This window comes from Glossina fuscipes, unplaced genomic scaffold, assembly GCF_014805625.2.
Source record: "Glossina fuscipes isolate IAEA_lab_2018 unplaced genomic scaffold, Yale_Gfus_2 28, whole genome shotgun sequence".
Taxonomy (NCBI): Eukaryota; Metazoa; Arthropoda; class Insecta; order Diptera; family Glossinidae; genus Glossina; species Glossina fuscipes.
In genome coordinates, this window is record NW_023998423.1 from 13542700 (window position 1) to 13556609 (window position 13910).

At 33.8% G+C, this 13910-nt stretch overlaps 1 protein-coding gene across 1 annotated transcript in view; it reads right to left on the minus strand.

The window, feature by feature from the left end:
- LOC119636673 (matrix metalloproteinase-2) overlaps positions 1 to 13776 on the minus strand; it is a 394606-nt gene extending 380830 nt beyond the window's left edge. The window contains exon 1 of the mRNA XM_038032204.1: positions 13546 to 13776. Within this exon, the coding sequence (XP_037888132.1) occupies positions 13546 to 13698 (153 nt within the window). The 5' untranslated portion in view covers positions 13699 to 13776. The remainder of the gene's footprint in view (positions 1 to 13545) is intronic.
- Between the last annotated feature and the right edge of the window lie 134 nt (positions 13777 to 13910).

Sequence of the window (13910 nt, forward strand, 5' to 3'; positions counted from 1 at the left end):
TAACAAACAACGCTATAGCCCAGTATCTGGACAATAATGGAAAAAATCACCCACGCCTAACCAAGATGATATTATATCAAAATTCAATATCTTTACCAAAAGCCTTTATAACGCGCATAAACAACCTTCTAAAACCACATAAAGTATATACATAAGTGTCAAGAGACCAGTGTCAATTTTGGAATCTACTTAAGCGGCACATCCGTTTGGTCGTCTGTCCAATAGTGTAATATCTGTAATACACATTCGCTCGCTCGCAAAAGTCAATTTGTAAAAGAATTTGAAAAGTCATCTAAATTGGTCAAAACCCAGGAGTACAACGCCTGAATCAAAAACTTTTTCATTTTACAAAAATAAAAGAATAGTAGTCACGCTCAGCCAGTGTTATTAGAATATGGGAATTCGTTTCTTTGCTTTTTTTTTTTTAACGGTGATGGGTATAAAAAATTCCCCTATATTTTTCTTTCTTAGAACTCGTTGATCTGCGAGCAAACGAATACCATTGAATATGTTGAAACGAAAGCATTTTAAAGAGACAATGACTGCAACTTTGATTACAGTGTAAAGACTTTTCGATTTATAGGAAAATTGCTGAGGCGCCATTTATTTACTAGACTCTTAATAATCACTTATTGCTACAGAATTGAAGATGGTCGATCGTACTTGAACTTATGAATTTTTTTAGTTTTTTTTTTTTTTTTTTTTTTTTTTTTTGAAAAGTAAGCAAAGCAAATTTAATTTAGCAAAAAAAAAAAAGGATGAACAACTTCAAATACACCTTCATAATATAATTGAGCTGAACTTCTTCTACTAAGATCACGAACAAATTTTCTTTGAAGAGAATTTAATTCAATTTTCTTTGATTAGCTGAATAGCGTATAATTTACTAAATTCAATTACTTGAAAAATTAGCGAAAAAAAACAAAACAAAAATAAAAAATTGACAATTGAAAATTGAAAATTCATATTCATTCGATTTCAAATTTATGAGAAATAATACGCCATCCAACAAGAGCAACAAACACAAGCCAACGACGAACAAACTAATCGCCTTAAGTTGAGGTCAATTTTTATGAATATATTTAATTTGTTGCTTTTTCTCTTTCGATATGATTTTCTTTGTTAGTCATATAAATTTTGTCATTAGGGTTAAATGATGTGCTCTCTCGTATTTTTGTTGCTAGATTCGCTTTCTTTGCTTTTCTTTTCTTTTTTTTTTTTGTATTCAATAGTTTGGTTAGCTATGAAGAACATGCAATAGGAAATAAACACAACAAAAAATGAATAAATAAACGTTTAAAAGAAAATTATATTCTGCTATGGTCGAATCTTTTACACTCACCAATACTTTAAGAAGAACAAACTAAAAGTCATAAATGGCAAAAGTGAAATTTTGATTATCTATAGTCTTACGTAGCGGAAACTTTTTTCATTTTCATTTCAACTATTGTCGCATCTACCCTTGGAAATTTTCATGATTGCATCTATTGTAGTTTTTGAAGAAATGCGCAAGAAAGTTCAGAAAGTTCAGCCCTATCCCTTGACAGATTGGGCGTATTTTTACGTAAGAATTTCTGAAATTTTTGCAAAGGTTGAAGCTGATAAGTTTGCGATGGCAAGATTTGTCGTACACATTCACACCGACAAGCGGACAAATAGACGTGGATTCATTCCGAATTTAATTCTGAATATATATATTAGTTTGGGGATAAAGAAATCCATTATTTTTATATGAACTTCAGGACTTCATTTAACATGCTTCGGATTGTCCGATTTGGGTTAAATATGCACCGTTTTGTTATATGATTTGTTGCCATTTTAAAGGTAACTTCAAAATGCCTCTCTCATAGAAGTCCTGGTCTCTATTTGCAAAAAACTCTAGTAGTCGATTTTCACAATCCTCCCTAGATTCCAATTTTTTATCATTAAAGAAATTTTGCAATGCAAGAAAAAGATGATAATCGCTTGGTGCCAAGTCCGGACTGTATGGCGGATGCATTAAAACTTCCCAACCAACAAGCTCCCGAAATTTCTGGCGAGACACTGTAGATGTATGTGGCCTAGCGTTGTCCTGATGGAACACGACACCTCTCCTGTTGGCCAATTCTGGCCGTTTCTGGTCAATCGCTATCTTCAAACGGTCCAGTTGTTGACAGTAGAGATCAGAATTTAGCGTTTGGCCATATGGAAGCAACTCATAATAAATAATCCCCTTCCAGTCCCACCAAATGCATAGCAAAACCTTCCTGGCCGTTTGGGGTGCTTCACCGCTCTTTGACCACGATCGTTTTCGCACAGGGTTATCGTATGTGATCCATTTCTCATCTCCAGTCACCATCCGTTTAAGAAATGGGTCTATCTCATTCCGTTTGGCCAAGGCTTCGCAGATGGAAATTCGATCCATCTTGTTTTTCTCTGTTAATTGGTGTGGCACCCAAACATCGAGCTTCTTTTTGAATCCAGCTTTGTGTAAATGGTTTAAAACTGTTTTATGGTCAATTTTTAGCTCCTGGGCGATGTTACGACTGCTAACATGCCGGTCAACTTCGATCATTTCTCCGATTTTATCGACATTTTCGTCGACCGACCTACCTGTGCGAGGTGCATCTTTAACATCAAAAATTCCTGAACGAAATCTACGAAACCAAAATTGCACATAATTGGCTGTTACAGTATCGGAACCATTCATAATTTTAGCCGCCTGGTTTGCATTTTCGCCTTTGTCAAAGAAAAACTGTAAAATGTACCGAATTTTCTCTTTGTTCACTTCCATTTTTAATACGCTGTAACTCACAACTGAATGCACCAAACAAAAAACAACAAAAGAATATTTTTTACTGCGAAATGTCACCTCTCCAACGAGCATAAATATGAAATTGTTTGATCGATACTTTACGAGAAATCTATCAGTGCAGCCATCTACCGAAAAAATAATGGATTTCTTTTTCCCCAAACTGATATGTATATATATATATGTATGTATGATATATATCTATATAAAAGACGAAATTGTGCCAGCAAAGTTGTGGGGGCTATTTGTCCGATGCACCATTCCGCACATAACCCTATCTTATGTACATTATGATTCAGTGAAACCGTTATTATTAGCAAAAATAACTGTTTTCCATATGTTTCTATTTCTATAACTGCTTTTCTTGCGTAAATTTTCAAAACATTTAATATGAGGATAAGTGCATGTCTAGATTTATACTTGGCCGGCTTTGTGAAACTTCCTTCTGGATGTTGGGAACAATTTGACAAAATGAACACATCCCCCAACACAGAGAAGCTAGCCACGGATTTTCGACATTTATTAACTATACAGAAAAGAAGCCGAGCAAAAAGTAGGCAAAAGCTTAGCATTGTTTCTGCGCCTCGTGAAATACCTTCCTCGCGGTAGCACAATTCGACTAATAGGAAACAATATAAGAACAACACTTTGATATTCTAATTGAAAATTTTCTCAACGATTCAACAAGAAAAGGGGAGAAAGATATGCTTGCTTTATTCTAACATCGGAGACACGCCACAGGTCCAAACCTGTTCTTTTCTTTTTCGCAGTTTTCGTGAACGAAATTACTATTGGAAATACAGAGAGGTTCGACTTTTTCTTCGGAACACATTCTTCTCTTGTATAACTAGTGATCACAAAGCCAGTATACGGCTGTCAGACTACCATCTGATCATTAGTTGAAATATTTTCCCCATATATCCAGTTTTAGCAAGAGAATGTTAAGAGAGACATGACATTTACTTCCAACTATGAAGAAGCGATAGCAGGCAGATATATGACAAATCCCTCAGGGGAGTGTCCACTATTCGTGCAATCCGGTGACGGTGGGAAAGAAGCGAGGAAAGGGGAAGAGATGGGGAAGCGACCGCAATCTAATGGTTATGCATAGTGGGAAACGTTTATGCAAAAATTTGATAGTCGCGATCCTGACTCACTCGGATAATGCTAAGGGAAAATACGCAATTGAGGGAAATATGAGATAATTATTGTTTTACTAGTCAGGGCAATGACATCTGAACTGAATAATAGCATGAAAGCTTTGTATGAAAGCCATTTGTTATTCATTTAATTTTAGATAAATTTTCCATAAAAATACCAATTAGTCGAAAAAGTTTATTTGAATCGCCTGGAATAGTGTGGCATTCTATATATACTTGGGATGTTTGAATATGACTCTGCCATTTTTCTGAGAGAGGACATAAGTAGTACGTAAAGAGCAGCGACAAATAAAACTCCTTTAACCCGTACCCTAATTATCTACCTGCAGAGTATATGTTTCTTGGAGCTTTCAATAAAAGTAGTTTTGCGCCAAGAAAACAGCATTTGCAGGAAAGTCCACATAGTTGCTTATAGTTCCACATAGTTCCACATAGATCGGAAAGTAGCCTTGATAAATGCGTACAAACCAGGAGCCCTGCATACGTTACGATATCCAGAGGCTGAACCATTACCAATCGGCGATCAAACTGAATATCCGTGGTCGCAACGTTTGGGAGAGTCAGCTTACCGTGGCGAGTTATTGCCTGGGAAAGTTACCAAAAATAATTGATGCAATTAGGACGAAAACTGGTGGCAATATGGCAAAAGCCATGATAGCGATATAGTTTTCATTAAGAAAACATTCGATGCCATATAGCAAAACTCGCTAAGGAAATGTTCCAATCTGCGATATCCTGCCCTTTGCGTTGTTATTACTTACACATTACCCCTTCCAATCAACATCGGTTTCAATAGACGACTTATTGTGCGTGGTCGAATGGTGCTATCCTTTCTATGACGTTCGGTCTGTCACCATACAGTTCCTACACGAATTGTCTGCTTCGCACCTATTTCTTCATCTACATAAAAGCTTACAGAAGAAACTTGTGAAAAATATATAGAACAAAGGAAATCATAAAATTTCTGAATGACTGATTTATTCTCTAAGATAATGTCATAAAATACATTATCCTGACCACCCTGCCAAACTATGATCATTTTTGTCACTGTTTTTGCAGCTCACTCAAAGTTTTGGCGACCGTGAACGTGTACAATTAAAAAAATATTATTTTTAATGGCAGAGCAAATTTGAAGCAACGCCTTAAAAGACTTTCAGAAATTATCCTCCACGTTTCAGAAAAAATATTTAAAATATAGCAAAGGAAGAACTATTCTCTGAGATTTAAAACGTTCCCTTTTGTGGGTAACATATTTAGCCCGTCGACAATGAACGAACGAATAAGTGGAGATAGGTAAATTACTAAATTTCATAGTTGTAAGGAATATCTAACAAAATTAGTATATCGAAGTAAACGAAGTAACTAAAGAAAGAAAAAAAGGCGGAAAGACAGAAAAAAGACGAGAGACGAAAAAAGCAACAAAACATATATCCATTCAATGCGTTGCAATCGATGACTTAAGAATGGTAATGATGACGCTGTTGTCGCTGATGACGACAGTCGCGGCGACTTCGACAGTGGTGACTAGACCATTAACCTAAATTTCTTTTCATTTTTTTTTTTTTTCATTTACTTGTACAATGAAATTGCATAAAATTACATTTAAGACTTCTCTATACATTTGCTATTTAAATGTTTATTAAACATCTTTCAATATAAAGAAACGTATCATGCGTTTGATAATGTCTAACCATCTGTTAGGGGAATTTGAAAAAGAAAATAAAAAAAAGATGATAATAACAACAACAATAAGAAGACGAAATTTTAAAATTTTAGTTTATGAAGCAAAAAAAGCTCCCAAATGATTTGACAACATTTTTTAACAAAATAACAACAATTTCCGGCATTTTGGGAATTGGGTTAATCAACTTTAAGACTTTTAGCCTTTTACCCCAATTAAGAAAAAGATTTTTTAACACAAAATAATATATCAAAATTATTCGTTTATTTTAGCTTCCTTTTCATTTACTTGATGAATAATTATTCATCATCCATCAATCATAATATTTAAAAATTATTTCTCTTATATTCTCCTTTCCCTCAACAAGGCACTGATCTGCCGCCAGTCGAAAAAAGTAAAAATAAAACAAGCAAAAAAATGGGGGAAGAAAAAAACTGTACTATATGAAGAGCATTGTCAATCCTCACCACTGCTAATTTGAAGATGAACAATTTGCAAATATTTAATGAATATTATTACAATTTTAGATTTATTTTCGCGGTAACAGCGATATTTTACTGCTTTTATTTCTTTCAGTTTTATTCAATTTTTTTCACGGCTTACGACTCCAAAGGTGGGTGAACCATGCCTTCTATTAATTTGAAATTAAGCATGCAATACAGCGACATACGCAAATTTACGCTTTTTATTTTAATATTTGCTATTGATGAAAATGCCCATAAGCCACTGTAGGTGCGCTATGTCATTTCCACTTGGTATTATAAGATTTACTTTAACACAACATAATACGCTTAGGTATATTTTGTCTTTTTGTCTTTTTTGAAATTCATTGTTGTATTTTAATTGTGCTGTGACGACTACAGCCGAGTGGACAGACGGACAATGTATTTACTAAATATATAGCAAATAAAAAAATTCCAAAGCGTATTTTTGGATTTAAAAAATAAAACGACAAAGGTATCAGAAACCAATTCTGCATGTAACGGGAAAGTGGGTGTATCCGACTTATGGGTCGAACCTTCTAACTTGAGTACACTATCAAGGGAAATATCTGGAAATTATAGTAGCCGCGCAGGCGTACTAGGTGAACAGATTATTTTAAATTATTAAACATTTATTTTAATCCTTTAAATTTACTTAAGCATTTTCCTTCTTACTTATTTGCTTACTCTACGTATCCATGATAATTATGTCTTACTTTTCTTAAACATTTACGCATATTTTCCCGACAACATCGAACTTGAAAAATAAGAACTCAATCACACACAGATACATGTGCATGTCAAACAGATTAACAAGCTTAACATATCTTCTTTCAATTAAGAAAACAAAACAAACCCACACATTTTTAATAAAAAAAAAAACGAAATTATATTTTATTGTCGAAAGACTATTAAAAAATAATAAAATAACAACAATAATCATGTATAATAAAAATATTCATTTATTCAACAACAATAACAATAACGACAAGAATATTTATTCTAACGGAAGTAAACTTTACCGAAAATCCGCTGCCTACAAGATTTTTTGAGTACATATATATATCCATATATATATATATGTATATATTGTATACAACATATACATGTGTATGTAAAAGTCTCCTAAAAACATAAGGAATGGTTGACTTTAAACAAATTCTTATGTACACAGAGTTTTTAACCATAAGTTCCCAAATCGCAGCATACAAACACTGCACCTGAGATAGTAAAACATAATTAAGCAAGAATTGAAAGCGAGAACTGTATCTTATGCACATAGCACTTCCTATACCAATAGTACAATAATTCTCATAAGATAGTGGAGCAAAGTAGCAGGAAAGCAGTTTTGTAAAGCAGACCCGACGCAGTTTTATCGAACGGAACAAAGTAACTCGCAAATAAACTGATATATAATTGAATGCAGAACTCATATTCAATCAGAATAGGAATAAATGGTTCGCCTGAGTAGTCGTGTAGATAAAGATCGCGACCATTCAGAATAAGAGTAGAGAGGGCAAAATTTTCTTTGGTCATAGATATAGTGAGTGCTCAGCAGATGAAGGGTATAATACGACCACATGGCTAAGGTCTTTATTTCTTTCCTTCGCTCTCTCTTCCTCTCGCCTTTCTCTGCCCTCTGACCATGTTGCACCAAGAGAGGAAATCCCCTGAGTGATTAGTCACATAAAAAAAAAAAATTACAAGTGACACGAAATACAAATGGGAAGCTCAGCCTCATCTTTTGTTTATCTATTGCCTGGTTTTTTTTATAAAAAAAAGCATTGAAAAAATAAAAGCAGGGTTTTTTTTGTAAGCATAAAAAGAACGCTGCCAGCCTTAAAGAAACATGTTTCAACACATTAATTTATAGGACATAAGCAGTTCTCTATAATAAATACTTTTTTCGTCACGAATATCTTTTGTGCTTTTCGCACTACGCTTCCTGAATTTATTTATTATGCATTTAAAGATAAAAAGAAAAAACTACATTTTTCGTATATTGCAGTCCACAAAAAGTAATATTCCACCGTATATAGCCTGTGTAAAGCCCGTATCACCAATTGAATTTTCCAAGAACTTTATATTAATTCCACCTACCGATGCTCGCACTTTCTAGTTTCATTCTGTTACACTAATGAATATTCTCCGAAATTAATACTAGCTTGTCGCTTGTTTTCATTACAGAGGTCTTTAGAAACATTTATTTACAATTGCAGACAGTTGCCTGTCTACTTCCGGCTCTTATCTACAAATCGACTAAGCGAACAGGTAAAAAAAAAAATAAAGTGATGTAATATAATATGAACGTAATAAAAATATAATATAATGGAATACAAATGCACTATAAATATAAAAAAAAAAATTGAAAACACTATAGTCAGTCAAGACTCGCCATTAAATGTCGCACGCCACCCAAATGTTATTCATAAAACGACTTTTGAGTATAAAGCGTTTGATGGAAAGTGATCGAAAAAGCAGTCTGATCCCAGCTTTCAATAACATCGTTCTTACGCTAAAACACGTTAGCGTAGCAAGTTTCGTCAAGATATCTAAAATATTGCAGCCTGTAGATTGAACACAAGAATAGAAGGCGGATAGATGGACAGACAAACTTATATCGAAAGCTTATATATGAAAATGATTCTGAATCGATATATCGGTATAAGCAAACCCGGATATATCTTATGTCCTTCTGGGCATACATCCATAAACCTAATATACCCTTTCACCGCAACTTGTATAGAGTACAATAATATATGTGTTATATAAATACAATATTAATATACTCAACACCACTCTTTCGGTTCACCAATGAGAGCAAATATACTTTTTTTACACGCATTTTTTGTTCCATTACGAGTCCAAAAAAAAAATTTTTTTTTCATTTCTGATTGTGAAAGTATCTCATAGAAACTTAAGTACACAGTAACAAGTTATAATTGAGGGAATATAAGTCAGTCCGTTTATGACTTCGCTTATGCTAATGACTTACTTTAACGGCACTTGTCCGTTAACAACGAACGATATTTTTCATTAGAATCAACGCCGACATGTCCTACATTTCTACCGATGATAGCATTTTTGATCCAGTTCGTTAAGGTATTACTTTTTTTGCACGATTTTTTGAAGAAATATACAGAGTTTTCTCGTTTTAAACGATATTTTAGATCTCCAGAACACATCACCAATTTTATCATATGTTACTACACTTTTTCTTTTTGCACGGATTTCTGAAGAAAACACCTACCGTGCAAAAAAGTTGAGGGTATAATAGAGTAACCGTATGATATAAACAATATGGTAGGATGTGATAGATAAATTGAGTTTTAAGAATTCTCACAGATAATATTATGACTTCTTCTATTTTTCTTAGTCATCATATAGAAAATGTCTAAAACTCTCGATCAATTTAAAGGTAAAATTTATACGTTCTTGGAATCGCCCGCTTTTATATAGTTACGATCCCATCAAGAGCTTTATAGTACATCTTCAAAGTTCTATTGAAGACTTAACTTGTTCAAGACCACAGTGATCTGCTTACTCTCCTAACTGTAATAATAGTCCGTTAAGCACTCTGAGGAAGCAGGTAAGAGAAGAAAACAAACAGCAAGAGACAATTTTCATTTTCCGCAATCCGATCAATTTGATCTTCCCGATCGGCTTTAACGCTCTTAATTTCCGCTTTAGCTTTTAATTGCCGCGGAAAATTTTAATTTAACCGATTTTTCTTATATTTATTCAATCGTTAATATTCCGCATGCGTACATAAATACAAAGCTATTAAGATCAACAAAAGTACTAATAAAAAATAATTTTCTAACGTCACGTAGACTATTAGATGCGAGTTACAATTTTTCAGACTCATTTTAAACAAAAGCTTTTGACAGACAGACACGGGCAGATGTAACTGAATAATTCAATGTCTTATGCTGATCAATATTCCATATGCCTTATGGGCTATTTTATTTTTCACCCTTGAGCAGCAATTGCAACAAGTTACGGAATCTCTGGCCCTTAACTTATCAAACTTGTTCTTTTTGGAAGAAAACGCAAGCCATAGGGTAACTGCCAAAAAGCATATGTTCTCACACATTCTTTTACATAAGTAGACATTCTCTTCACATTGGAATCGATATAGCACGCATAAGGCAAAAAAAGAAAAAAAAAAGAAAAAAAAACGAAAAGAGCGACGAGAACGAGAAACCATTAGTTTCTATAGGAATAAATTTTCTTTTTTAGAGCATTGTGTGCCAACAACAAAAGCAACATGAAATCTTGATAAGAAAACGTACACATTTATGTGCATAAGTGTGTGCATTTTTGTTTTGCGGGCAATACAGCGAGTGTGACCCTAAATCCCTAATCGTAGAAAATGCAGAGAAAGAACAAACAAACGAACGAGTACTTATTTGTTGTTCATGCACGCGTATATATATATATATATATATATATATATTCTTATAATTAAGTACACGTACATAGACAATACATATATACATATATACATATGCTAATAGTGCGTGCACTTACTGTTGCATTTTAATTGTATTGCATTGTTTCTTGCTTCTCTGCTTTTAATGTATTGGAATGACGATAATGATGTTATCGGTTTTAACTACTTGGCTGCCTCCTTAACAGTTGCCAACAATAACAACAACAAAAATAGGAAAGCTTCCATATACATGATGCGTAAGTGTTTACAAAATGCATTGCACTGCTTTTCAAGCACTGTGTGGGCAACCGAGTAGTAGTAGTACTACAACTACTGTTGCCGTTGGTGCTGCTGTTGGTGCTGCTGTTCGTGCAACTATTGTTGTTAGGCAAACGCCAGACCGTCCCCACTCACTTATTCAATTGCAATCGTATTCAACTTTGTTCGCTTGTCATTGTAATATAGCGCATGTTTTCTTTGGTATTCTTCAACAGCTACTGGCATGTAATGCGTACATAAATACAATGTCTGGCAATTGTTTTATTAACTAAGTGCTGCTTATTATTATTACTTTCTCGTTGCTTTCACTGTTTATTAGCTGATACGTTGTTCTTATGTTTTATTTTTATTTATAATTATTATTATTATTATTATTATTATTGCTATTATTATTAATTTTTATATAGATAGAGATTTTTTTTTTGTGCCAGAGTACCTTCGCATCCGCTCTCCAATTTAGACCTTGCACTCTCCGAAGCAAGTAGACCTGCAGGCAAGCGCACAGATTTATTAAATTGATGCATAGTTCGTAATATAAATTCCGTACAGCACCGTAGAGTTTCGCCTTAATAATCTTCTCCTTAGGTACGTGTTTTGATTATTGTGAACAGGTTATCCAAGTCTGGCAAAGTGCTCCCAACTTTTTTATCAACAAAACTATAAACAAATCATCCATCCCATCGCCCATTTTATGCTTGTTGAAACACTAGTAAGTATTTTCTGGACTCCTGTGTCATTAACATATGTATAGTGTGAAGTTGCTCTCAATTTCTTTCCTATTTTATTGATCTTTAAACCAGTCCTCAAACTTGTTTATTCATTTTTTAATTCTTATAGAATACAACGGTCAATAATTCTCGGGACTAAATGCAATAAAAAAAAATATTCCTATAAGACCGGCAACACATTCAACGCTAGGACGATTTGTCAAGAATCGGTAAAGATTTGAATCAAATCTTTCTCCATTTGCGATTTTAAAACAGGCAATAGTCCTTGCGGGTCAGGTCTGCAAAATGATGATGAGTGAGGAATAAATTCGAAATTCAGTTCAATTCACGTAGTTTTCTCATCTCGTTCCGCTTCTGGAAAATAGCTTTCATTTGTCCAAATATTCATCCAAAACGGTGAATACACTGTCTTCTGATATCTTAAGTTCAACTTCACGATGCGGTTTTCGAATATAATATAATGTTAGCAATTTTTTTGACTTCCTTCGGGTAATGTGGAAGAGATGCGAAACGTGTCAGTCCCATGAATTAATGACTGAGACGTTATCTTTTACATTACGTACAAGTTCCGCAACTCATTCCTACATGGTCACGCTTTTTTCAAAAGGTTACTAAACTGTTCTCCACATTTTTATAGGAACATACTTTTTAAGTTCCAATGTAAGAGCGCAAACTTACTCCCTATTGTAGATGATTATATCTTAAGATGATAAATGAAAACCTTTACTCAGAAAAGTATTAAGTTATTTTATGTTCTTGAATCATTACACATTAAAACGTCGTACATGACAAACCTGCAGCCAATACATATACACTTGCCAAATATGCCGCTGTTTTTCCAGATTTCAAGCACAAAATGTTTCATAATTAATTCGTTTGAAAAAAACTGCATTCGAGTAAATGGATATGACAACGAACGACTTTTAACATGTCGGATGTCTATAGTACTCTGCAGCGTATGTTTATAAATTCGTTAACAATATCGTTATATTTTGCAGGAACTTTGCGAAAAAACCTTTTAAAATTGCACATTCCTGAAGGTCCTTCGAGCTGCAGGCGGTCGCAGCTAAGAAACCACACATCGATCTAAGTACACGTGGTTGGCTGCTGTCTATGATTATTCAATCGTTGAAAAACATGCTTTCAACCACAAAGATCCTTACAATTAACTACATATTTAACAAGAGTCTTGCGTTCTGCCCCCGGATATGGTGCATAAGCAATAGTTATATAGTGCACTGTTTGTCCAAATTTTTCGAAGAAAAAAAAAACAATCTTAACAATGCTTTTGCTATTGCAAACGTCCCAATAAATTTAAAACACACTTCGCTAGATAGTAAATATAAGAAAGCGTAGCGAGCATAACAAGCTTGGTATACAAGCGGACTTATAAAAAACCGCAAAACCGTTTATTTTCAACACATGTGTTATTTAAAAAAGAGATAGGGCGATGGAATGATTGAGTCACTCTCTGTTCTCTGAAGAAAGAAAACTACTTAATATCGTATTACAAGGACTAAAGCAGAGTATAATTGGCGAACACACAAACACTGTAAGAATAGCCAGCATGACAACTGTGCAGACGTTTGTACGCGTATGCCTATAACAATATTTATGCATGTACATATATTTATATACATATGCGTATATATATATATATATATACATATCCTTAACATGCCTAAGAATGTAGGGTAGCATGAGCGACCACATGCGACAAAACGGCGCCAGTTTCTTTACAGACACTGACTGAATGTTATGTATTAGCAACGTTTACATTGATTGTTGCTGATGTTATGATTAACATGCACACGACCATACGGGCGCGCATATACAAACACACACACACATACACACCTTTTTAGTAAATAAATGGTTCAATAAACTTTAAGACTACAATGGAAAACTATTATGCTATCGGTAAAGGAAGAAGTCGTTAGGCAGGCAGCGTGAAGAGAGCGAGAGAAAATTATGTATTGTTGTACCTACCACCGTATCCTCAGAAACAGCTGATTCATCCTTAGGGCGATGATGATGATGATACTTAAGGGCAGTTTCGAATAACGGCACGCCGTACACTAACGACAAACAATCACCTAACAATAACAACAGCAGTGGGGGTATAAACGTAAATCCACACATTTTTCTGAACTGTTTATCTTTTTTTCGTTTTTTTTTGTTTTTTTTTTGTTTTTTTTTTTTTTGCCTTTTCTAATAGATTACAAATAAAAAATTTTTCTTTTTCTTTGAAATAGATTTTCATAAAATATATATACGCATTAGTATGTTTTTGTTAATATTATAAACAAAGAAATTAAAAATAATAATTTTCTTTCTTTCATTTTTATTCGAAT